Raw genomic sequence first — 24236 nt, 5'->3', positions numbered from 1 at the left:
GCTCTGCCCGTACCAGGAGCACAATGTGCTTCCTCTCCCCATCACCTCCCACCCACCTGGATGCCTTGCACAGGGACTAAATGCCACAGAGGTGCTGGCTCTGTGCCCTGGCAACGCACATCCACTTGCTCATCACCTAATTTGGGTCTCAGGGCAGTCTCAGGGCCCCCCCTATGTGGTGACATGCAGACACCCACTGCGTTCTGCAGAGAAGTGCAACACTTCTGAGAATTTTCCAGCCTGTAATACTGTTTCACAGGTACAAGGGCAGGCTGATTTCTGCAGTGTGAAAAACCTAGCATTTTTAAGCAGCCATTAGGCAAATAATAACTCACCCAACAAATCACTGCTTGCCCTTCCTCAAACCCTGATTTTGCTACCATCCACGGCAGTGAAAATAATTATGTCAAAGGATGCATAACTAGTCCTAGTGTATATCAACATATGCATAAATATTCTGCTGTGCATCCAAATAAATCTCTGGCAGCTTCACTGGGGCTCTGTAATTGTCTTTGATTAACCTAGACATAATGATGGGAAGCTGCAAGATTGTAATGGAGATGAGAATTCTACTTAACAAATGGCCTTATCAGGTGCTAGTCTGTATATCTGCATTTGCTGGCTCACTCCTGAGAAACACAGGCTGGAGAGAACAAAGGAGAGGTGTTGAAATAAAATCATAGGACATGTAAGCTCAAAGCACTTGAGAGATGCAGTGAACCACGGTGTTCTCAAAAGCACAGGTTGTGCTCTCTCACTGCACGTGTGTTCTGATGGTTCTGATTTACAAATTGTTTGGAAAAAGAGAGGATTAAAGTTCCTGACATTTGTCATTTGAAACCTTCAAGATAGTTCACAAAGAAAAGTGATGTGATTCTTCTAGTCAGACAGACCAGCACAAAGGCAGATGTAGCAGGAACTGTGGCTTGAACAAAGGACTGATAGTCAGGAATTTGAGAACTGGAATCCTTGATCATATCATACCACCACATCCAGTGTTTATGTATACAAATAAGGCAATTAAGGCAAAAAACCCACATACCTAATGTTCCTTACCTGAATAAGAGTTCAATAACTAGAGACACCTGCAGATCAGAGGCTGTTCCAAAGATCATTGCATTAAGTGGGTCCTTACTCCTGATTATAAAAAATAGGCTCAACCTCTGTTCCTCAGCTTTTCCTTCTGACAAGTGACGGGGTGTTAAAAACTGTGATGATTCATCAGATGTGTTATAAGGAACATTATCAGCTGAGATGAATGTTACATCATGTGTAATATTTATTGTCAGAGCAAGAGGAAATGTTTTCTAAAATTTAAATTTCAGCTATGAACTTTGGCAGACTTTCAAACGTTAATGATTTTTTGGGGGATTCCATGCAGAACTGTTGATGTGTTTTCTGAATCTGGTTTGCTTGCGTGTTCCAATTTATGTCTTTCTATTTGCTTTCTTAATTTCTTTCAGATACAGAAAGTTTTTAGAATGTATAAAGCCAGCAAAAGGTTCCCTTTTCCATTTATATGTGGTAGCTCTCTTATGCCTTGGTCTGGAGAAAATATCTGAGAACGTCCTCTTTAATGTCCTTTTTCACAGAACTGCCCAGTGACACCATCACAATGTAACTGTCCCAGGATAAATATTTTGGGGTAATTTCCTTACTCTGTTCTCCTGTACTTCATATCTGACATTTCTACCTTAGGATTATCAGTTCTGCTTAGCATTAGGTATCATTGAAAATTAGGGGTTTTTTAAAAAAATAACATTTCTTTTAAATATACTTATTTTAATTAAAATGTAAATCATCAGGGAAATACAATAAAATGATTAAATGTTGGGTAGGGATTTTTCATATGATAGAGATGTCACTTCTTGAAAGAAATCCAGACCTGACAGAAGCTGACAGAATAAAGGCCACAAAATTCAGCTGTTAGCCTCTATGAGGCACTTGGGGAATACTGATTCTCAACTCTGACTACAATAATAATACTGGGTTTGGAAGGTGCAAGAATGTCCACATTCTAACACCTATTCAGTAAATTTCTAGAACTGAAATACTCTTTTTCTATGACTTGGAAAACAAACCCATAAACACAAACATAAACAGAAGATGTAAATGAGAGATGGACTTTGCTACTGAGCACAGCAATAATGCATGTGACTAACTACTTCCCCAAACTGGATAACAAATTGTCTGACTGAGCATTATGAGTTTGACTTCATTGGTTTACAGGCTGGCTCCTAAACTGCACTTTTTAACGCCCAACCCTATTTGGGTACAGGCAGAGAAATTCATTAATATGCTGGCAAGTAGTTCCAAAAAATTAGATGCTAAACTGAAACCTGAATGACAAACTCACTCTCACTGACCTCAGCTGAAGTTTGGACCATTGTATGCACATATCCATAGTGGTCCACCAGCTATACATCAGATTTAAAGGGCCAAAGGGATACAGATAGAGACCTTTTCAGCTCCTATTATATTTCACCGTGCATCTGTCAGAACTAACAAGATACAACCTGAGGAGGGAAACAGTACTTGAATAACATTTCATGGTGTCAGATAACTTGTTTTTGTAATTGTAGTATGAGCTAATGCTGATTTGCACACCGAAATAAAGTTTATTTTTGAGAAACAGTCATCACATACTAAAGTAATTTACATATTAAAATAGGAAAGCATCAGACACCCTTATTTTAAACAAAGCTGACTCTGGCTTCATTGGCTTCAGCAAAAGATGCATTACACCTTGACTTTGTCCAAAAATTACTTTACAACCTCAATGATAACCACAAGGTTACTAGCAGGAATGCTGTCAACAAAATATAGTTACATCCACCACAATCTCAATGAAAGTTTCCTTCAATACTACAATACAGAGAATGATCTTAGAGATGGAGGAAACAGCACAAAAAGAGCATAAGAAAATGGCACGAAGTCAATACAGTGTGTTTTCAGAACAAACTGAAAGGAGGAAAAATGAGATATCTTAGATCCCTTGGCATCTGTAAACATCAAGAAGACATCACATTTGGGCTAATCTCGAGGAAAAGCAGCCACATAAAGTAAATCTACAGGCTTTCTAAAGTAAATCTATGGGCTTTCTTGACCTTCTAAAGGATGGAAGATAATAGACGAATAAGAAGATAAAAGGAAGTCCTCTTTCTTTTTTTGTTAGAAAAGTTGCTTTTAAGTAGGATGGACTTTTTTTTCCCTCTTACTTTGTAGGATCTATTTTAAATGACCTATTTAAATGTTCTGCAATTATGGTGCTTTTGTATATTTTCCATGCCGAGCGAACAGAAAGGGAATCCCTTGAAGTCATGGTATTTTAACCAACCAAAGAATAATCTTCTTTTTCTTTCTCTCTGAATTCTTCATACAAGGTGTCCTAAAATAGATAAGACAGGTTCATTACTGTTGTCATAATTGTCAGCTTCTGTCAGTTCCATTAGTGGATAAAGGTGTCTCTGAATATTACTCATGCATTCCTAGCCAGCCTCCCAAACTCTGTACAAGCTTCCTAAAACCATCCCCTCTGCTGCTCTTTCCAGTCACTCCAGCCTGTTGTTCAGCTGTTCAGCATGATCCCTGCTCCAATCCCTTCATTGGGACACAGCAGTTTTTTCTTCTTAATCCTCCTTCACTGCTTTTTGCTTACCTTATTGATATGTTAACATCCCAATATCTTTACTGATATATTAATCACTTATATAAGAAAATTTATTCCCCCTTATGTTCAGAGCATGCTGACCTCAGATTTGCCCAGGCATGGTATAACTTCATATCTTGGAGAAGACCTCAAATGTTGTATATCAAAAGAGTATTCAGGTTACAGATCTTCAGATTAAGCAGAGACATTGTTTTTGATTTCTTTCTTTATACTGAATGTGTCTACAAGCATATCCTCCTCTTGGCTTAAGAGGATTCCAATAATGCTAGAATTTGCCTTTAGACTACAATGTTACCAATGTTCAGGCATCAGTTTAGACTTTTCACATTAATCTGACTTTGATTCTTTCACTATTTAGTAAATATGCATAAATGTTTCTTCTGAAAATGAGATTTCATGGACATGTGGGAAGAAAAGATATTTTTCCTTTTTAAATGTTAGAAGGCCCAAGTGTGAGAAAATAACAGGCTTTGTTCTGGTGGAGCAAGGAAACTCTACAGAATTTTACTTTTCTTCTTTAATTTTCTAAATAAACTTTGATTAAAATTAAATTTACATGACTGTGAAGCTGCAGTAAACATTGTCAAACTTTTAATATATGCTGTTGCTCCGTGTTTAGTCCAGCTCATTCTCCTCCCATAACTTGTCCCATCTCTCTCGCACCCCCGTAAGTATCTGGGTACTCACACCACTAATCACACATCAGCTTTAACACTTCTGGAGCACTTTACAAGTTCAGTTCAACAATTTGGCTGAAAACTAACCTAACCCAGAGAAGAAAAAAGCACTTATTTCGAGGTTAGTGAGCTGGTTCAAGGAGGGTCCAATAAATGCCAGAGATCACACGTGAGTACAACAAGACCCTTCGGCTTGTAATTTAAAAAACTTCACTATTCTGAATAATTATTTTACACACCATAAAAATCTAACTTTAATTTTTTAAAGATATTTATGGGGTTTTCCCATCTTCCTTTTGATGGTTCAGCTCCCTGTTCCGTGGTGTGTCCATCCAGAGGAGAATGCAGCAGACCTGCCTCTACCTATTGCTGTGCTTACATCTTTGCTAAGGTAAGGAAGATTTCATTTACCTGCTTTTTACTACCTGGAGTAGTCTGGATTGGCTGCTCAGGCCCTGGAGAAAGTTATGTGAGGCAGCCAGATAATGGGAGGACATTCCAACCTTCACCCAGCTCTGAAATCCATAAAGAGGGTGAGACACCCATCTCAACCACAATTTTTCCTGAGAGAGAAGCCCTGTCAGAGGAGATTTAGGTTGGATATCGGGAAAAGGTTCTTCATGTAGAGGATGTATGGGCACTGGAACAGGCTCTCCAGGGAAGCAGTCACAGCACCAAGCCTGGAAGAGTTCAAGAAGCATTTGGACAGTCCTATCAGGCACATGGTGGGATTGTTGGGGATGTCCTGTGCAGGACTTGATGGTCCTTGTGGGTCCCTTCCAACACAGGATATTCTATAACTCTATGATCATTTTGATATGGTGTCAAAATGTTTGCTGCTAAAAGCAAACATCTCTTTTTTGGTTGTGGGTTCAGCATTCCTTCCCTGAAGCCAGTTTATATCAGATCAGCACAGGTGTTTAATCATTAGGTTAAAAAAAATATCACAACTCAGTTACTGAAGTAGCTGCAATTCCTTTCTTGAAAGACCATGCTTCTACATTCCTCTGCAGTAGTCTAGAGGCAATAGGAAAGCTACTATTGGCCTTCTTTTTTAAAAACAATAACAAAAAAGTCTGTAAGCTCATGAGCCTATGGAGGCTTTAATTGAAATTAATAGAAAATGCAAAAGTAGAGGAAATTAGGGCAGCTGCAAAAGAAGCCCCAGAAGCAAAAGCAGATTAAAGTAGATCAATGAGCAAACCCATGCAACAACTTAATTTTGCTTCAGATATTTCCCCCTTAGTAACTTTATTCCTTAAATCAAGCAACAAGTCTAAAGCACGTGGTTTCTTCTGTAGAGGCCTATTAGTTCTACCACAGTGGTCTGTCAGCTGATGAGCACAGGAACTGCAGGACTTGGGCAGTGACTCTCTTGCTGAGAGACAAGAGTAGCTGGCAAGTTGCTCTGTGCTTATTCCCCTGCCCCACATTGTCACAGCTTGAAGCTCTTGGTCCAAGAGACAGCACCAGCTTAAACTTCAGCAAAAATAGAATTTTTATTTTCCATTCTACAGATTGAATGACAATTATTTGATTCTCTTTCATAATATTTTGTAGGAAGCTTCATTCTTGAACCTTCTAAGAAATGAAGTAAAAGACTTTTCTGCTTGTAGGTAGCTTAATGAGGCAGTTATACCATCAACCCTTACACATGTGAGAAGCCCCATTTAGGTCTGTGGAATTCCAGAAGGTGATAAAAAACAGTCTGATGTGTGAGGAAAATATGGAGGAGTGAGGACTTAAATTAGAATATTCTAAATTCATATTCTGTTAATGTCAAGAGACCTCAACCCATCCAGTCCTGACTGGAAACCTAACAGATTTGGTATTCATCGCATAAAAGATTTCCCCTGCTCCACTGCTGAAGACAAAGTTATTAGGAGCAAACAAAGACCCATGTCTTGTAACACAGTACATTTTCTCCCCTTCTTAAAGTACCTTTTTCCTTCCTATCCTCCATCATTTCCAACCACAGTCAAAGTTCTTTAAATTTCCACTGCAGTACATGGGCATAGTTCTTTTATTCAGCTAATAGGCTGCTCGCTCAGGGAGGATGAAGTGTTATTTCATGATTTGGTGTATTCAATAATGTCAGAATTTTCTAGCACAGGAGCCTTATTCTAAAGATTCTTATTCTCTTCTCAAGAAATCAGTTAGTGAGCAGTTTCCACAAGAGACTTGGGTAGGACAACAGCAGTCGCTTCTAGGCTTAACCTTATACCATAAAACCTTATGGAAAAATATCCCAGGGATGTTCTTCATCCATTATTTTCTCAAATTTTCTTTCTCCTGATTTCACACTTGGTTGTCTCAGGGGGCAAGAGGATAGGCCAAACTTGGCTTTAGCCTCTGACAGTGAACTGGAGGGTGAACAACCCCTGGGTAAATGAGGAGAGAGAAAGAAAATAAGTAAAGCACGGGACATTTTGCAATTTAGTGAAATGAAATGCCTACCCACTGTACTCTGACAGCATAGCGTTATGGAAAGCTGGCAAGCACAGTGTTATGGAGCTGGACATCCCCACAAGCTGAGTTTACAAAGAGAACTGGTCAGAAGACCTGCTACCAGCAGCTGCCCACTTGATCGAACATTCAAGACAACAACTCATTGCAAATGAATAGCAAAAATGGAACTAAAAATCCCTGGCAATCCCTGCTGAAGGGATGCACACATTTCCAGTGTTTTCTCAGGTTCCCTGGGGGCAGGCAATGGGTTACTTGTTGCACATTGAAGAGGGTTTCTGAATAAAATGGAGTAATTTAGGTGGAAATAGCAGAGAGACAGGCAGAGACATATATCTGACAGTTTCTTCCACTTTATTTAGCACAGTGCTCTTTCTCAGTGGGTCTGTCTTCAGTCTACTGCAGACTTGCACTGTTTGCTCTCACACTGTACCTTTAAAAGGATGTACATGCTGGGGCTCACTCAAGTACATACAGAGTTTTCAAGGATGCTCTTCCTCCCCCTCTTCTGACTGGCAGTCTGGCAAAATACACAGAAGACAGGGCCAGTGGGTGGAGTTATTGATTGGGGTTTTGGTTGTTTTTTTCTTTCCTCCTCAAAAGGCTATGTCCTTATTAGTTGAAGCTCTATTATAAGAAAGAACTGCACAGTCATTGTACTCTGCTGTGTTGGATGTTGTTTGCTGAGTATGGCAGTTGTTACTGATCTGTCTGGGAGCAGAAACATGCTGTAGACCTGTTAAACACAAATTGTTTGTCCTCAGAAACCCCAGAAACAGACAGAGCCCATAAAAAATCTTTACTTTCGTATTCAAAGAATTGTTAACCAGATTTCCACATGTTCAAACAAAACAGAGTATTCTTTATCTGGGCCTGTGCAAAGGGCCTAAACATTAACTTTGGGGCTATTTTTACCATTCTTTGGGAAAAGAAAGGAGTAACATGTAGTGCTTACATAACAACTATAAAATAGAGTCTGATCCAAATGGTTTCCCATTCATTTCTGGAGACTTTTTATATAAGTTTCTACTCCTGGCATGAACCTTTTCAAACAGAGCAACCCCAACACATATGTGTGCACGTTTCTTCTCTCCCAGGTGTGTTTTTGGCAGCTGGATACACAAGGCTTGCTCACTGGTGGCCAGCAGAGATGTTGGCACATGAGCAAGGAAAGCGTGCTCCTGTGCTTCTCATGACAATTGCTATTTCTTGTCTTGGTCTCCTGCTTCGAATAGCCAGGGGTGTGTGGGTCATAGGTATCTTTGGTTTGGAAAAAGAGCAGAGAAGTGCAACTGGGAGCCTGTGGAAAAAGCCTTTAGCATGAGCACGTGTTCATAGGTAACATGAAGGTAGGTGGCTGGCAAAGACACTTCCTCCCCACCACTCAAGTGCACACATACAGCCTGATTTCAGGTGCTGCATCTTAAATTGTACTTGTAAATGCCCAGGAAGGAGTAGGATGTTTAGCTCCTGCTTCCTGACAGTTCATTTCTCACTCAGAAAATTACTGTGGATGAAAAAAACAAAGCAACTTATTGCAGAGAACTTCCCAGCTGAAGTCCTATTTGCATGTGTGTCAAACGGTGGGAGGAAAATGCTCTCCAGGGTTTCCTGCTGTGAGCAGTAGACTCAGCATCTCAACTGGCCTCTGCATTTTGATGACTCTGTTACAGGAAGCTTTTTCTCCTGACAGACTTTGAACACACATAAAGCTCAGTCTCAAGTTCCTGCATCGGCCCAGAATTAAATTGGGAGAGGTAGGTGACCAAGAAACTCTGTATGTTTAAAGGAGAAGTATTATTTAGAAGCTCTCAGAAAAACATGAAAAGAAATAGAATATAAACAGGCTTCTGAAACTTCTGAGCAGATTGAATGATGAGTAAAAAGCACCTTTCTCTCCCAAGAACTTCTACTTAGATATGGCAAAGGCATTATCAACAAGCTAATTGTGCAATTACTGAATGCCACCCTGAGTGTGTCTGCTTGGGTGGGAAGTATTGTGTCTCACATTTCTACTTTTTCTTCAAATACTCTGCAGAAAATCCTGTTATGAATCTGTCTGCCTGTTAGCTTTTGCTCTCCTTAAGCTAAGCTGAAGAAGGAAAAATACGTGCTGCTTTTGCAAACAACAGACAGGGGAAAAAAATCAAAGGAGATGAATGAGGTTCCATCACAGCAGGAAATTTAGGAAAAGGTTAGAGATGACAATATTGGGCATGGTGTGTAGCCTGAAGTAATCTTGTAAACTTCAGGAAACCAGACCAGATACTCCAACTTGCCCTGTCTGGCTCTGCTGTCTTCCAATTACTGTCTACCATCAGGCTACACAGAAAATTTCTACTGATAATGATAGAACCTCTAGCTGGATTTCAAAAAAGGGGTACAACCAAGTGATTCTTTAAAACACCCCTTAAAGTGTTTTATTCCTTAAGCGCATCATCATCTTGGATCTCAGTCTTGACCTTAAGCTTGTGCTTATGTTATACTTTAAAATTATCCTCAGTCTGTTTTGGATTGTTGTCCTGACATATAAACCTAAATCTTAGTGAGTTTGACATGAGGTAATGCTAGGGCAAGTAGCTTAGAGATCACTTAAATAAGATTTGGAGAAGTAGTTATTTTTTGTGACTGTAGATTAGAAATAAAAAAATATGACATACTAAAACCCTAATAATGAAATTGTGTTGCATAACTAAGTTTCTTTCTCAGATAAGTTCTACAACACCATAAGCATTTGCCATTGGCAGTAGCCACTTATAATAGAAACAAGAATGATTTGCTTATAGTACAATTTCAGTTCTTAAATACATACCCATATCATGGTTTACTTGGTTAAAATATATTTTATTATGCTCCCTGCTTGATGTTTGATTCAGTCTTCTTAAGTAGTTGTCTGAATGGTGGTGGGAGTAGTGACCTTTTTGAAACTGTCAATATGCTCCTTCACCTACTAAATAAGCAAGGAATGAGTTTGACATACCACTTAAGGTAGCTGGTTAAACAAAATAGGCGTCTTGATCCTTACACCTGCATTTCCGTGCCTGTCGTTAAAACAGAGCTATAAGCCTGATATCATTCTAAATGAGTTTTATTCTATACCTTTGCTCTCTAATTAATTGGTTTATTTAAATAGAGTTTGAAAAATTCAGCTTAAACTATATGCAAATCCTTCTAAACCAGGCCCTTTATATACACACATTCCCTTTTATGTGAACAGTACTTTGTTAATGGCTCAATAATTAAGGGAGTTTACATTTTAAAGACTTCAGTTTTTAATTGGCTGAATATTAATCACAGATCACTTTCAGTTCTGTTGTGATATGCAAATTATTGATGCCTCAGCTGCATTTGTTTTCAGGTATCAATCTAACAGCATAATGCAAAATAACAATCTGCAATTATTTCAATTAGATGCAGTAAGCCTTTGGAGCAAGCTATTTATTTCATTTCAGTAAATGAAGAAAGCAGTTGCTGTTTTCCATTCCCTGGTGTTTACTGCCCAGAACTAGGACTCACAACTGGTATGTGTACAGCACATAAACAGTTTTCTACCTGGATCACGTTAGAATTCATGGTAAAGGGCAAGCAATTGAACTCCCCTTGCAAGATTTCATTTGGCTAACTGACTCTTCTGCTTTGGAATGAGATGTCACCCTGTTTGGGGGTATTCATTACCATTTTAAAGTGTATTATGAAAGGTAGAGTCAATAAGAGTTCCTAATTAGCAAAATCTGTTTAGCACAAGCGCATAACATTAGAGGATTTTTTCCATCAGACTGCAGCTGTTACCTAGGCAGAGAGGAGGAATTCCACCTAACCACAAAGAATAAGATAGACAAATAGCTGCGCTGTCTTAAGAACGGTTCGGGTATGTCTCCTCGCAGCGATTTCGCTCCATAATTGCAATCCACATTAAATGCAGCAAATGTTACCACCCTGCCCACTCAGTTTCCACCTCTACTTTTGTTTCAAGCGGGGAGGGAGATAGAAAAGGAAGGGGGGGAAGTCCTTTCTTTCTTTCTTTCTTTCTTCTCTTCTCTCCTTCCCCGCTCCGCTCTCCCATCCGCGGTACCCAGCGGCTCCAGGCGAGGGGCCCGCGATGCCCCGTCCCGGCCGCGCCTCGGGCTGCACTTGTAGCTGCCGCTGCCGCCCATGGCAGCCCCGCGGCCCCGCCGGCCCGGGGGGCTCCTCCCGCCCCGCCGACCCCGCCTGAGCCCCGCGGGGGCGCAGCCCGGCGCCTCCCCGGCAGCGGCACCGGCGGCGCGGCGCCTCCGGGCGTGCGGGAGAGGTTCCGGCGGCGGCGATGCGCCGGGATTGCTCCCCCGGAGCGGCGTCTCCCTGCCCGCCGAAGCAGCGCCCGGGCGCTCGGTGCGTTGCGTGTGTTGTGTGTGTGCGAGTGTGTGTGTGAGTGTGCGGGTGTGCGTGTGGCGAAGGGGAGGGGGCTCACTGCGTGCAGGGGGTGGGCGAGAGCAGTGCGATGGGAGCGGGCGCCCGTGTGCAGAGGGATCCTCTCCCCGCATGTGTGCGGGGGACCGCGGTGCCGGGGCAGGGCTCAGCCAGGCTGCTGCTGCTGCTGCTGCATGCGGCGGAGCCCGCGGGGTACCGCAGCGCCGGGCATCCCCTCGCCCCGCGCGGCCAGGGGTGCTCGCCCCGGCGGCCGCCCTGCTGCCCCCGCCGCCCGCTGCGGGCGCGGAGCAGCCGGAGCCGAGAGCGAGCGGGGAGAGCGCCGGAGCGCAGCCGAGCGCGGCCGCGGCGACCCCGGGCGCCGAGGTAGGGACGGTGCCGGGCTGTCCGCCGGGAGCATCGCCGGGGGCGGCGGGCGCCCCGCCGGGCGTGTGAGTGCGGGCGGGGGTGGGGGCACGGCGGGGCCGCGTGTGCGTTGGCGTTTTCATTTCTTCTAATTGTTATGAGGGCTTTGTTTTCATTGCTGTAATAATTACTGATGCTGTTTTAAAGGGGAATGGGGGGGGGGGGGGTGGCCACATGAGCAGGCGACAGTGGCTTCCTGCCGGAGCCTCTCTGCCATCGCGCTCGCCGCTCTCCGCAGCCGCCCGCCTCCCGGAGCCCTGGCCAGCGGCACCAGGAGCAGCGCTGCCCTCTCCCATCCTTCTTGGGAGAGCGGAGCGACCGGGATCGGAGCGGCCCGGAGGAGCCGGTGGAGGTGTGGGAGGGACAGGGGGAGCAGGATCTGCGCAGCGGGGCTGGAGAAGGGGGTGTGTGGATGCGCTGCGGGCTGGACTTTGCAAAGGTATCGGGGCGGCGGGGGTGGGGGGGAGGTTGGAGCGTTTGGCGGCGGGGACCACGGTCGTGCCTGGTAGCGAAGGGAGGGTGGAAGGGATGCGGGGCTTCACCGCTCCCGGCTGGCATGTGCGCGCCTGTGTGCGCGCCCGTGTCCCTCCTGCCCTCCTCCGCCGGGAGGCAGAGGGCGACGGGGCGCCCACGACAGAAGGGACCCGGCACCAGCCGAGCCGGTTGCGGCAAAAAATTGCGGTAGTGCCGGCACTGCTGGCCGGGCTCGCCGCCCCGCCGCCAGCCCCGCGCAGCGCCCGCAGTGTGCCCGCTCGGCGCCGGCCGGGGCCCCGCGGCTGAAGAAGAAGAGGGGACTCGAGCGTGGGCGAGGCAGGGATGCGGGAGGACGGCGCCTGGGAGTGGGAGGGAGATGAAGCGGTGGGGCCGCGGGGCCATCGGGCTGCCCCTGGGGGCGCGCTCCCCGCGGCCAGGGTCGGGAGCCTGCGGGCATGAGCAGCGGCTGCTCCGCTGCCCCGTCGTCCTGTACTCCCCCTTCCCCCCGTGCTCCTGCTCCGCGGCCTCCTTGACCCCTTCAGTCATCCCTTCCTTTTATCCTTCCTTGCCTCCTCGAAGCTTTCCTTCTCCCTCTTGTCCTTCTGTCCTGCGTTGTTTCCTCATCCCTCCTCTGCCCTCCCTTCCAGGTCCCCCGGCACATCCTCCCCTTGTGTCTCCCTCCAGTCCGGTTCTCCTCCCTCCAGCTGGCTCTCGCTTTCTCCACTTTCATCCTGGCTCCCTCCTGCCAACGCAGTGGCTTCCCACAGCAGGAAATGCAAGGGACAAGTTGGGAAATGGGGGTAATGGGAAGATGGGGGCAGTGCAACATATTGATTATTGACTGATTTGTTAAAAAAAAAAGCTACCTTCTAACTCAGAGGAAATGCTGTGGCTCCAGTTCTGCATAAAAAATGGCAGCTCAGCTGGTCTGACTATATGTGAAGGGTTCTTATCAATGCAGGTATAGGAGAAAATTACATAATGATTTAGAAAAAAATAGTTCTCAGGTTTCAGTAGGGTCAGGCTGGTGAATTGTGACTTTGTTTTGCCCTGCAAGTCAGCATATTATTATTCCTGGGGATGGGGCTGTGTGCTTGTGCATGCTTCTCTGTGTCTGTGTGCTTCCATTGGTCACCCAGAGCTGATGTTCTTGTTTTGTGGATAGTTGTATTTCTGCAATCTATTTACCACCTATTTATTTAAACTAGGCATAAGAAGTGTCAGAAACAATGTGTGTGCATGTCTATATATCACTTGAGTGGATGTCTTTATTATCATGCTGATAAATCTGCATGTGTTGAAGCTGTAGATACATACATTGAGTACTGACATTGCTTTCTGTGTCTGCACCTTTATCCTTTCTGTATTGTGCTATCCCAACCCAGATGTTTGGGCATGCATAACATCAGCATTTGTGTTTAATACCCCTGAAATGCACAGCAACATATGAGCAGTGCAGGTTTGAGGAGAGTAAATATGCATAAAATTGGAATCTCCTTTGGTTATTTTACTTTGTTAGTTATGCATGCTTGGCGTGTAGAAGAGAGAGAAATGTATTTGACAGACTTGAGAGTTATTTGTGTTTGTCTACAGAAATTTACATTCTGTGTTTGAAATCATCCTAGCTCCCGTGTATTTGTTTGGTCGTTAAAATCTATCATGTTATTTTAAATTCAGTGCTTGTAGTTTATCTATAATCCTTGGCAGGTACAGTAGCTCAGCGGTATACAATTTTTAACCCAAATGACGTTTTGGAACAATGTCAACTGAAAAATGTTTTCTTTTTTTTCTTTCCTTCTTTCTTCTTTAGATTCTTTATCTTTGTTCAGGAGCCTAAGGTTGCTTGCTGATCACAAGAAGATGTTTCTGTGGCTCTTTCTGGTTCTGTCATCTCCAGTTTCTTCTACAACTGCAGATGCTGATATATCTGTGGAAATTTGCAATGTTTGCTCCTGTGTGTCAGTTGAGAATGTACTCTATGTCAACTGTGAGAAGGTTGCAGTCTACAGACCAAATCAGCTTAAACCACCGTGGTCTAATTTTTACCACCTCAACTTTCAAAACAACCTGCTAATTGTTCTATATCCAAATTCCTTTCCTAATTTTACACATGCAGTGTCCTTGCAACTGGGTAATAATAAGTTGCAGAACATTGAGGGAGGGGCCTTTATGGGTCTTAGTTCATTAAAACAGTTGCACTTAAACAACAACGAATTAAAGATTCTCCGGGCTGACACTTTCCTTGGCATAGAGAACTTGGAGTATCTCCAAGCTGACTACAATTTAATCAAGTTTATTGAACGGGGAGCCTTCAATAAGCTTCACAAGCTGAAAGTCCTGATACTTAATGACAATCTGATTTCATTCCTTCCCGATAATATTTTTCGATTTGCTTCTCTAACCCATCTGGATATACGGGGGAATCGAATACAGAAGCTTCCATACATTGGAGTTCTGGAACACATCGGGCGAATTGTTGAATTGCAGCTGGAAGACAACCCCTGGAATTGTACTTGTGATTTGTTGCCTTTGAAGGCGTGGCTGGAGAACATGCCCTATAACATCTACATTGGAGAAGCGATCTGTGAGACACCCAGTGACTTGTATGGAAGGCTGCTGAAAGAAACCAATAAGCAGGAGCTGTGCTCCATGGGGACAGGGAGTGATTTTGACGTGCGCATCCTGCCTCCCTCGCAGCTGGAGCCCGGTTACAGCACACCAAACGGCCACACCACCCAAACATCGGTGCACAGATTAGTCACAAAGCCGCCAAAGACTACAAATCCTTCGAAGATCTCGGGGATAGTAGCAGGCAAAGCGTTCTCTAATCGCAATCTCAGTCAAATCGTATCCTACCAGACCAGGGTGCCTCCTTTAACTCCTTGCCCGGTCCCTTGTGTTTGCAAAACTCATCCTTCAGATTTGGGATTAAGTGTAAATTGCCAAGAAAGAAATATAGAATCCATGGCTGAACTCGTACCAAAACCTTTAAATGCCAAGAAACTGCATGTGAACGGCAATTATATTAAGGATGTGGATACTACAGATTTCACCGAGTTTGAGGGGCTGGATTTGCTACATTTAGGCAGCAATCGGATTTCAGTGATCAGAGGAGACGTTTTCCGCAACCTTACAAATTTACGGAGATTGTATCTCAACGGCAATCAGATAGAGCGCCTGAGCCCTGAAATGTTTGCTGGCCTCCACAACTTGCAGTATCTGTATTTGGAATACAATGTTATCAAAGAGATCCTAGCAGGCACCTTTGACTTAATGCCCAATTTGCAGTTGCTCTACCTGAACAACAATCTTCTCCGAAGCTTGCCAGCGTACATTTTTGCTGGTGCACCACTTGCTAGACTGAATCTGAGGAACAATCACTTCATGTATTTGCCTGTAAGTGGTGTTCTTGATCAGCTAAAATCTCTTACACAAATAGATTTGGAAGGTAATCCGTGGGACTGCACTTGTGATTTAGTTGCTTTAAAACTGTGGCTTGAAAAGCTAAATGAAGGTATTGTGGTGAAGGAGTTGAAATGTGAAACACCTGTACAGTTTGCTAACATAGAACTTAAGTCTCTGAAAAATGAGATCCTCTGTCCTAAACTTTTAAACAAGCCATCTGCTCTGTTCACTAGCCCTATGCCTGCTGTTACTTTTACAACACCACCGGGACCAGTTCGGAGTCCTCCTGGTGGCCCAGTTCCATTATCCATCCTAATCTTAAGCATATTAGTTGTGCTGATTTTAACAGTGTTTGTTGCTTTTTGTCTTCTCGTTTTTGTGCTTCGGCGCAACAAAAAACCAACTGTAAAGCACGAAGGGATTGGAAATCAAGAGTGCAGTTCTATGCAGCTGCAGCTGAGAAAGCACGACCACAAGTCAAACAAAAAAGATGGACTGGGTGCAGAGGCCTTCATTCCTCAAACCATTGAGCAGATGAGCAAAAGTCATACCTGTGGCTTAAAAGAGTCTGAAACGGGCTTCACGTTTGCTGACCCACCAGGGCAAAAAGTCATTCTGAGAAATATTAATGACAAGGAGAAAGATTTGTTGCACGTGGATACCAGAAAAAGACTTAGCACAATCGATGAACTGGATGAGTTATTCCCTGGGAGGGATTCCAATGTATTTATTCAAAATTTTCTGGAAAGTAAAAAAGAATACAACAGCATAGGGGTCAGTGGCTTTGAAATACGTTACCCAGAGAAACTACAAGACAAAAAAACCAAGAAATCGCTAATAGGTGGTAATCATAGTAAAATTGTAGTAGAACAAAGAAAAAGTGAATATTTTGAACTAAAAGCTAAACTTCAAGGTTCACCTGACTACCTACAAGTCCTTGAAGAACAAACAGCTTTGAATAAAATATAGGTCATACAATCTTATTGCCTACAGAGGACATTTATTTAATGATGAAAGTGCCTTTTGTTGACTTTTAACTTCCAAATACTATATTATATTGGTAGGCATAGAGGCAGGTGTATCCAGGGGTGTCTGATTAACTGTAGCTGCGTATGATTTGTCAAGTAGAGGAGAATTTCCTTAATAGATTTTACTACATAAAGCTCATGCCCAGTGGAATCCTGTAGGGATACTGCAAACTCTATTGCCAAAGGGATGCTTTATACACGTTACACTGAATTTAACCTCAAGAGGCATATATGTTTTGTATCTTAAATGCAAACCATCGTCTCCTTGTGATTTGTTAGAACAAACACAAGAAACCTGGTACTGATATTTGTACCTCAGCTGGGTCCTTCATCCTGCACGTGGATTTAAGTTGGTGGAACTGGAGTAATCCTTTGATTTGTGGTGTTGTAATGGCACTGTTTAAAGCTTATCTGGAAAGTAACAAGCATGCAAAGAGAGAACATTCAATAGTATGTGTAAATTGGTTACATTTATGGGCTGCATCTTGAAACCACTGGAATTATAATGTTAAATTGTGCAAATATTTGTTTAAAATATACCATGCATTACATACCTATGGAATAAATTTGACCACTTGAAGCATACTTGTCTATAGAGAAAATTAAAAAAAAAAAAGAAAGAAAATAGTTTAACCTGACTTCTGCAGTATTTGTGACATCTGAAGAAAATATTTGATGTTTATGCAGAATCTGTTCTAAGACTCATCTCCAATTAAAACTAGAGTTCCTTCTCAGTTATGTGAAACTCTTGCAACCCAACAGGTTGTCCAAAAATGTCAAAGTGCTTACTGTGTGAGCGTGGCAGAAATTATTTTTGTAATATAATTCATATTTATGAAATACTTTGTATACTAAATAGGAAAGAATATGTACTCCTTAATATGTATTTAATATGCCTGACTTGTTTTCCTGATCACACTGCATTAATCATTCAGTATAAATAAAACCAGAACAATATACCAAACAGCAACCGGGGATGTAATGTATAGCATTATCCAGAATTAAGTGATCAGATATAATGATAATAATAATAATAATAAAAAAAAAATTGTTCTGTACTATTCTTGTGAGATTAGCATATTATCTTATTTCAGATTTGTTACCAATGGTGCGTTTTAAAATAGATTCATTAGTTTTTTTAGTATTGTGTCTCGGGCAATTATTTGCCACCAGTTTTCTTGATTTTCAGGTCTCTACAGCTTAACTTAAATAGTTTTCACTACAAGTATTTACAGAAATTCATGCTAAGGGTAATATTTTAATTGGATATGCAGAAGTTTTCTGTTCTTGTTATCTCTCTGGCTTCTGTTAGTCAGCAGAACCTGATCAGAACAGTGAACAATATGGCAAATCATCTCTATTTAAAGCCACAGTGTAAAATGAATATAGTGGTATCAGTTCAGAGTATTGTGTAGCTCATACCTAGAGAGTAAAAACTTGCCTTTGAGAAAGCTGAATCTGAATAGCTAGGGAAAAAAAAAGTAGGAGAATGGAAAATCCCTACTGTATCTCACTGATAGATGGTACTTTGACATGAGAATGGAGATATATTGGTAAAGCATCCCAGAAAAAATCTATGCGATGAGATTAACAAAAGTTCTTTGTCTTCATGAGCTTTGAATAAGACTCTCCTTCCTCCTTTGCTTCCAGAACATTTACCCCTCCCTACCTTTTATAATCAGTAAGTCAGTTAAGGTAGTAGGATATAAACGTGAATGTTTTTCATGAATTTGAAACTAGCAAAAATTAGAGCAAGACCCAATAATAATACTGTGGAGAAGGCTGTGTCAGCTATTTCCAATATAAACCTCTAATTTCAGGGCTTTATTACAGTGATTTGAAATTTTTGTTCTGGAATGATACTTGGCAACCAGTCTGCAGTATATTTTTAACAAAATATACCAAAAAAAAAGAAAGCACTGCTGCTTTATTTAAGAGAAAGCAAACAAAACATTTCTCTGCTTTTATTAGCCATGTGTTTATGCTCTTGTGGCTTAGAAAGAGGGTTGTTTTATTATTTTTCTCCATACTTCAAAGTATATACATGACTTCAGGTAATAAAATTATAACAGATAAATTAATGGCTGAGTTTCTTTCAAAAAAGCTGTGGCTATCTGTGCAGAATAATTAATGTAATCCAGAATGTCATAGGGATTTTCAGGACACGGATACTATGTACATATGCATTTCTAGCATGAAAAGTTCCTGATTGACCAATGATGCAATACATGGCCAAGGCTGGAAAACGAATATAAGAGTTTGTTGTCCTTGTTGATTAAGGAGTGTTAATGATGCACTGACATGGTAGACTCTGGTGGCTCCATCAGCAGGCTAAGGATGAGGGGTCACTGTGCCTGCTCCACTCAGTGCTGCGTGGTTTTGAGGATGTGTCCAAGTTCACTGGGATTTGCCAAAGCAGGAGGCTTCTGACGCACTCAGTGCATTGTCAGACTGTCATGTCCCTCTCCCTGCTTGAGAGAGACAGGTGTTAAAAATATTAAAAGTAGCAAATAAGCCAATACTTTTAAGTGATGATAAAACTGACGTGCTTATGACTCATGTTGCCCTGAGTTAAAAGAACAATTATAAATGATCGTACCCTCCTCAGCTAAAAAATTGAGGGGGTTTGGTTTTGTTTTGAGGGGAGGGGTGTTGTTTTTTGGGTTTTTTTTCTTGTTTTTTATTTTTGTTTTGGTCTTCTTGTTATGGTGTCTTCTATTTGCTGATCAAAAGAAGAAGAAGAACTGATCTGTTATGCTGTACCATTACAGTGGGTCAGAGTTTCCTGACCACTGAGGTCCCAATCCGGTAAAAGCGTTTAAGCTCAACCTAAATCCTGTGCAGAGGTACTGTTCATGAGCTAGTAATTACATACCTGCCCAAGAGTGGGGCTTAGATAGAGTTTTGTCATTGACTTCAAAACAAGCCAGCTCAGAACCATTGTATATAACACACAGAGCCCAGAGACTCTTTTGGGGTTATGCAGTTGAGTGTAGGTTCACCAGCATCACTAAAGGTTGCACAATCCGGACCTTCCTGTAGAAATCGTTCCTAAGTGTTTGACAATATATGGTGCAATATGTAGGCATAATAGTGTGAGTGAAGAATGCAAAAGCTGGCAAAACACTATATTTCTGTGAAATTGTCACTTTGAATGGCAACCTTAATGTCAGTTTATTTTCTCCATGTTTTGAAGCGGTGTATGTGTCTGCACAGCAGTTTTAGTGTAATGTCCATTCAAATCTCCGGTCAGTCTTTCTGAGAAGGTGACTCTTCGGATGTGGCTTAACAGGTCTGTCTGTTCATTATCTTGGTTTGAGTGGCCATGCTTATAAAATGGCTGTTAAGACCCATAGACATAAACTAAACCAGTGAAGGTGTTAACATAATCTGTCGTCTCCACTGTATTATAAGGAAGTTTCCGTTTTTAAATAAAATCAATAAAGTGTAATTGTTTCCTTGAAAAAAAAAAAGAAAAAAATTGTGCAATTTTCTCAAAAAAGCAAATACCACGGTGCAAGAACACAAGACCAGGTGATTTATGTTTTGCATTTAGTGTTCAAGATTGATAATAATGCAGCAATCTAGTATAAAAATCTTTTTTAAATGCCTTTTTTTTTTTTTTTTAAAGCCATAAGTTAGAAAGGCATGGCCTTGTGAATAATGTTAACAAATGTTTCAGAATCAAGAAAAAACATCCAGAACTTGATGGTGGTATAATATCTATAATATCTTTTGCATGATTTGTATGTTGATATTGTATGAAATGAGCACAGTGAGACTTTTTTTTTTTTTTTGGTTGCATCCAAAGAGTTAGGAAGGAAATATAACAAGAATGTATTTATAATCACTCTATTTTGAAATAAAGTAAAGAAAACAAAATGTATTGGCTTTACCCTGTTTTGATCATTGCTATTATAGTTTAAGATAGTTACTTATGACATCCAGCCCAATGTAAAACACAGAAAGCTATTGTTTATTAATTTTGTTTGCCTTCATCAACATCAGAATACTAGCCAGTGTTGACTTCAAAATTTGTATGAAATATTAATAAAATTGTTTGGTACGATTGTATTTCTGAAACTAGACTTTGTTAAGTGCCTGTAATATTCTCTTTTGGACCATTTGTATGTGGAGGACAGAGAATCTATAAAGCAGTTAAACAGTAATGTTTTCTAATCACTTCAGCAATTTGTTATCATATTTTATGAAAGTTTTTCCCATCTTCTGTTGTCCAACAAAATCTTCCTTTCCTCTGTTATGCAAATAATCCCTCCAAAGTCAGTGAAATTTTTTTGCATTAATTACACAAGCAGAATTTAGTTTTAGTTGGATTCTGAGTTCAACACAGAAGTGCTTAAAGGATCACTTACATAATGCTGGGGGTATTTGTTTTGATTCTGCTCCTTTCTTATTTATCATTTTCAATAACACAGTTTCTCAGAGGAAAGAAAAGTTAGTTTGTCCTTAGCAAAAACAAAAATGTCAAGCCATCTACTATTTCATAGTATATATAGTTTTATAACTGAATGTTGAAAAGATGTCTTTAGATAGTTTAACTTCCAAATTTATATTTTGTAGTAAAAGCCTCATAAAAATCTCCATGGCAAAGAAGAGAAGGAACAGAACTATATTTATGTCTAGATCAAACATTCCCTGTTGTGTAGGATTTAACATGCATTATAATAGCAGTGAATGAGAATCAGAATGTGATATGGACTAGAAAATTGGGACTTGATATGGATTTTTTTTTGCTTCCAGCTGAAGTGTAACGTTAGGAGCAAACCCACAGCATTAGCTGAAAAAGGCCTACATATATATTCCACATAATTTCTTTCTAAAGAAAAACTTGAGAACCAAGAATTAAGTATTCATGTTTTGATAATGTGGGCACTGCTTTCCTGAATGGAGAGGAATTTGGCGGTTTTCTTTTAATACATTTTGTCATTATTGAGTCTTTATTTCCAATTTCAGTTTACTCATCCTTATGCATTCTGATTGATGCTCTGTTGGAAAGTAAAAATAGGAATGTTAGTGCTCAGGGACAAACTCTTCTCAGAAATTTGCCAGTGTAAATGCAGACTGACTGAGCAGACTTTGGAATCAAATCAGCCTTTTCTTAGTAAACAAAAAAAAAGCAGAAAATATTAGAGCTACCTCTCCATCATTGAAATAAAAATAAGTAATTTTTTCTTTGAAATATAGTATAATCTCTCTTTATGCTCTATTGATTTGTGTTGTGAAGCTGTTACTATTTTCAAATTACTATAGGGAAAATACAGACTAAGTGGAGTCCTGGGTCAGTTTGATACGAGTGGAACTCTACAATGATTCAAGAACTGTGGGCATCCTGAAGATGTACTATGGGTACAAAATTATTTCAGTTTGCTGCTGCTGACTTGGGATAGCTCTCACATAAAATACAAATGCTTTCTTAACAATACAATTTATTTTCTTCCTATAATGGAACAAGGTTACCCTGCTCTTCTTTCTCATTAAGTAGGGAGTTTATTGCAAATATATTTGGTTTACTGTTAATTTTGTGTTCACTTGTAATACTTGAAATAATTCATTTGTTGTCTGAAAACAGTACACTTTGAGCAGTCTGTTATTTTTAAAATAGCAATCACTGGTAACAGACTGATACTGCTTTATATTGACTTTTCATTCCCTTGTTGGGAATTTTTGTGGCCATTTCACACTAAATAATTCCTTAAAAGCACAGATAAAGATTAGATAAGAAAAAAAGACCTAATTGCTACTAAATCTGAATTTTTTTATATGTGTATATGTGAAGGCTTAACATTCTGTAAAACAACTGTGATGGGTTACGAGTGTTACATCATTGTCTCTTTGGTCTTTGTTTAACCAGAAAACAGAAGGTGATCTCTATATGGTAATTTTGTAAACATACAGTAGCAAAGAATATTCCTCAGTTTCCCCCATCCACCAGCATTTCATTTCTTGGTTTAATTCAATGTAATTTCCTGGAAATGTGTGCGCTGTGACCTTCCAGGGCATCCTTCCACTTCATGCTCTTACTTCACCCTCAGTGAGCCAGACCTTTCCTGCTGGATGTTTGTCTAGACTTCAGTTAGTAGCAGTTTCCAAGGAGGCAGAGGAGGAGGATTTGTCAATTCCTAAAACCTAGCTAAAAAAGGCAAAATGTCAGAGACTGTCCTGGATGATTCCTGAGTCGTGTCAGATGGTGTAGGATCCAAAACAGGGAAGTGTAGGAAATGGTTTAAGCTTCTATTGTTAAGATTCGTGCTGGGCTTTTGAAACTGGACAATCATGGCTTTCCGTGACTGTAAGTTGGACAGTGCACCATAAATGTGATTCAGTCCATTGAATCCTGACAGACTGTGGGCCAAATCCTGCAGACACCTGCACCCACTTAACCCAAGCTAGGTTTTGGTGTCACTACTCAAAAGTCTTGGGCAAATTATTTAGGTTAAAGCACATGTGATGCCTATTTCTTAATGAGGCTGAGATGTGGATACACTTGGGTGCATATTGGGTGCTGCTTGGCTGTGGAGGTCAGTCTGTACCTAATGTTTGCTGAGGAATTGCTTTGGTAGAGACTCTCTTCACGTGCTGCATTAGTGCTCACATCTGAATATGAGACACAGTATGGTAAGTACATCTCAATGAGCAGAGTCACAAAGGGCAGCGTGTTTTGACAGATTTTGAGCTCTTCACTGCAAGAAACTGCAGGAAATGATGTACCATACAGCAGATTTTCTTGCTCCCTGGCAGGATTTCATAGACTCTCTGAGTCCTTCTCAGCAGGGTATTCTTCTTGTCTATACACTGCAAATAAGACTCCAGGTCACCACTCTCGTGTATGTGCAGTCTGTGTTTGCTTATACCCAAAAATAATTTTGTGGATATGTGTAGGAAAAGGGTAGGAGAATAATTTTTTTTTTTTCATTTGTAAAGCAAAATGGGCTGAATTTGATTTTTTCCAGATTGAAAAAGAAAAATACAGATAAAGAATGGTCACATTGTTGGTTAATATCTGTATTTTACTAAGAGAGAGAGAAATAAAGGAGTTGGTTTTATATTTTTAGCGTGCAGCTTTTCAACTTCTTCCATTCTTGGGTTAGAATGTGCCCCTGGGTGCCAAAGGGCTTACATGTGCAGCTCAGGGCACAATTTAGTTGCAAGGATTCATCCTAAATATCTTGCTGCCTTTTGTGTGGTAGAAATTAAATGGAAGGTTCTGAATGTTCCCTGTCTGTTTGCTTTCATGGAAGTTAGATCAGTAGGCATTCCTGAAGCTCCTGTTGAGTTGTGTCTGCAATTTGGTGAAGTTGGAAACAAGAGTACAAATGTCGTACAAGGGGTGATTTCTTTGGATGGGGTTAGCACTTTGAAATAATTGGAGTTCATATAGTTTCCTTCTTAAATATTGCCATTGGTTGCCCTGTTTTATACTTCTGAAGATCTTTGTTTCTGGGATCAGTTCAGTAAATCAGTGGTTTTAAAAATGTGATCAGGAGATTGGGTCCAAAAAACTTTGCTTTTAATTGTCATGGTTTTCCAAGTTGTCAATAAAGAACAACAACATCATGAATAACTGAGATTTAAGATTTCTTTTTGTTCAGTGAAAGTGACTTTTGCCTTAACTAAGCAAAATATTCAGGAAGTACTTTGGGAGAATTGGGTTTCTGCCAGCAAACAAGGCCATATTTTGTAATCCTT

The 24236-nt window shown here is 41.0% G+C and overlaps 1 protein-coding gene across 4 annotated transcripts; it reads left to right on the top strand.

Moving 5' to 3' along the window:
- Nucleotides 1-11056: 11056 nt before the first annotated feature.
- SLITRK4 (SLIT and NTRK like family member 4) lies at nucleotides 11057-23598 on the top strand. Of its 4 annotated transcripts, none has more exons than XM_064669737.1 (2): nucleotides 11057-11181; nucleotides 13907-23598. In XM_064669737.1, exon 2 carries the CDS (start codon nucleotides 13957-13959, stop codon nucleotides 16468-16470), a length of 2514 nt encoding a protein of 837 aa, XP_064525807.1. In that variant the 5' UTR covers nucleotides 11057-11181; nucleotides 13907-13956; the 3' UTR covers nucleotides 16471-23598. The 4 variants fall into 4 exon arrangements, with proteins under 4 accessions (XP_064525807.1, XP_064525806.1, XP_064525805.1 ...); XM_064669736.1 differs by lacking the exon at nucleotides 11057-11181 and adding an exon at nucleotides 11340-11583; XM_064669735.1 differs by lacking the exon at nucleotides 11057-11181 and adding an exon at nucleotides 12041-12061.
- The last annotated feature ends 638 nt before the right edge of the window (nucleotides 23599-24236 follow it).

The sequence above is a fragment of the Pseudopipra pipra genome, chromosome 13, assembly GCF_036250125.1.
Source record: "Pseudopipra pipra isolate bDixPip1 chromosome 13, bDixPip1.hap1, whole genome shotgun sequence".
Taxonomy (NCBI): domain Eukaryota; kingdom Metazoa; phylum Chordata; class Aves; order Passeriformes; family Pipridae; genus Pseudopipra; species Pseudopipra pipra.
Note: the sequence above shows the minus strand (reverse complement) of the source record. Positions and strands in the feature narration are given on the sequence as shown.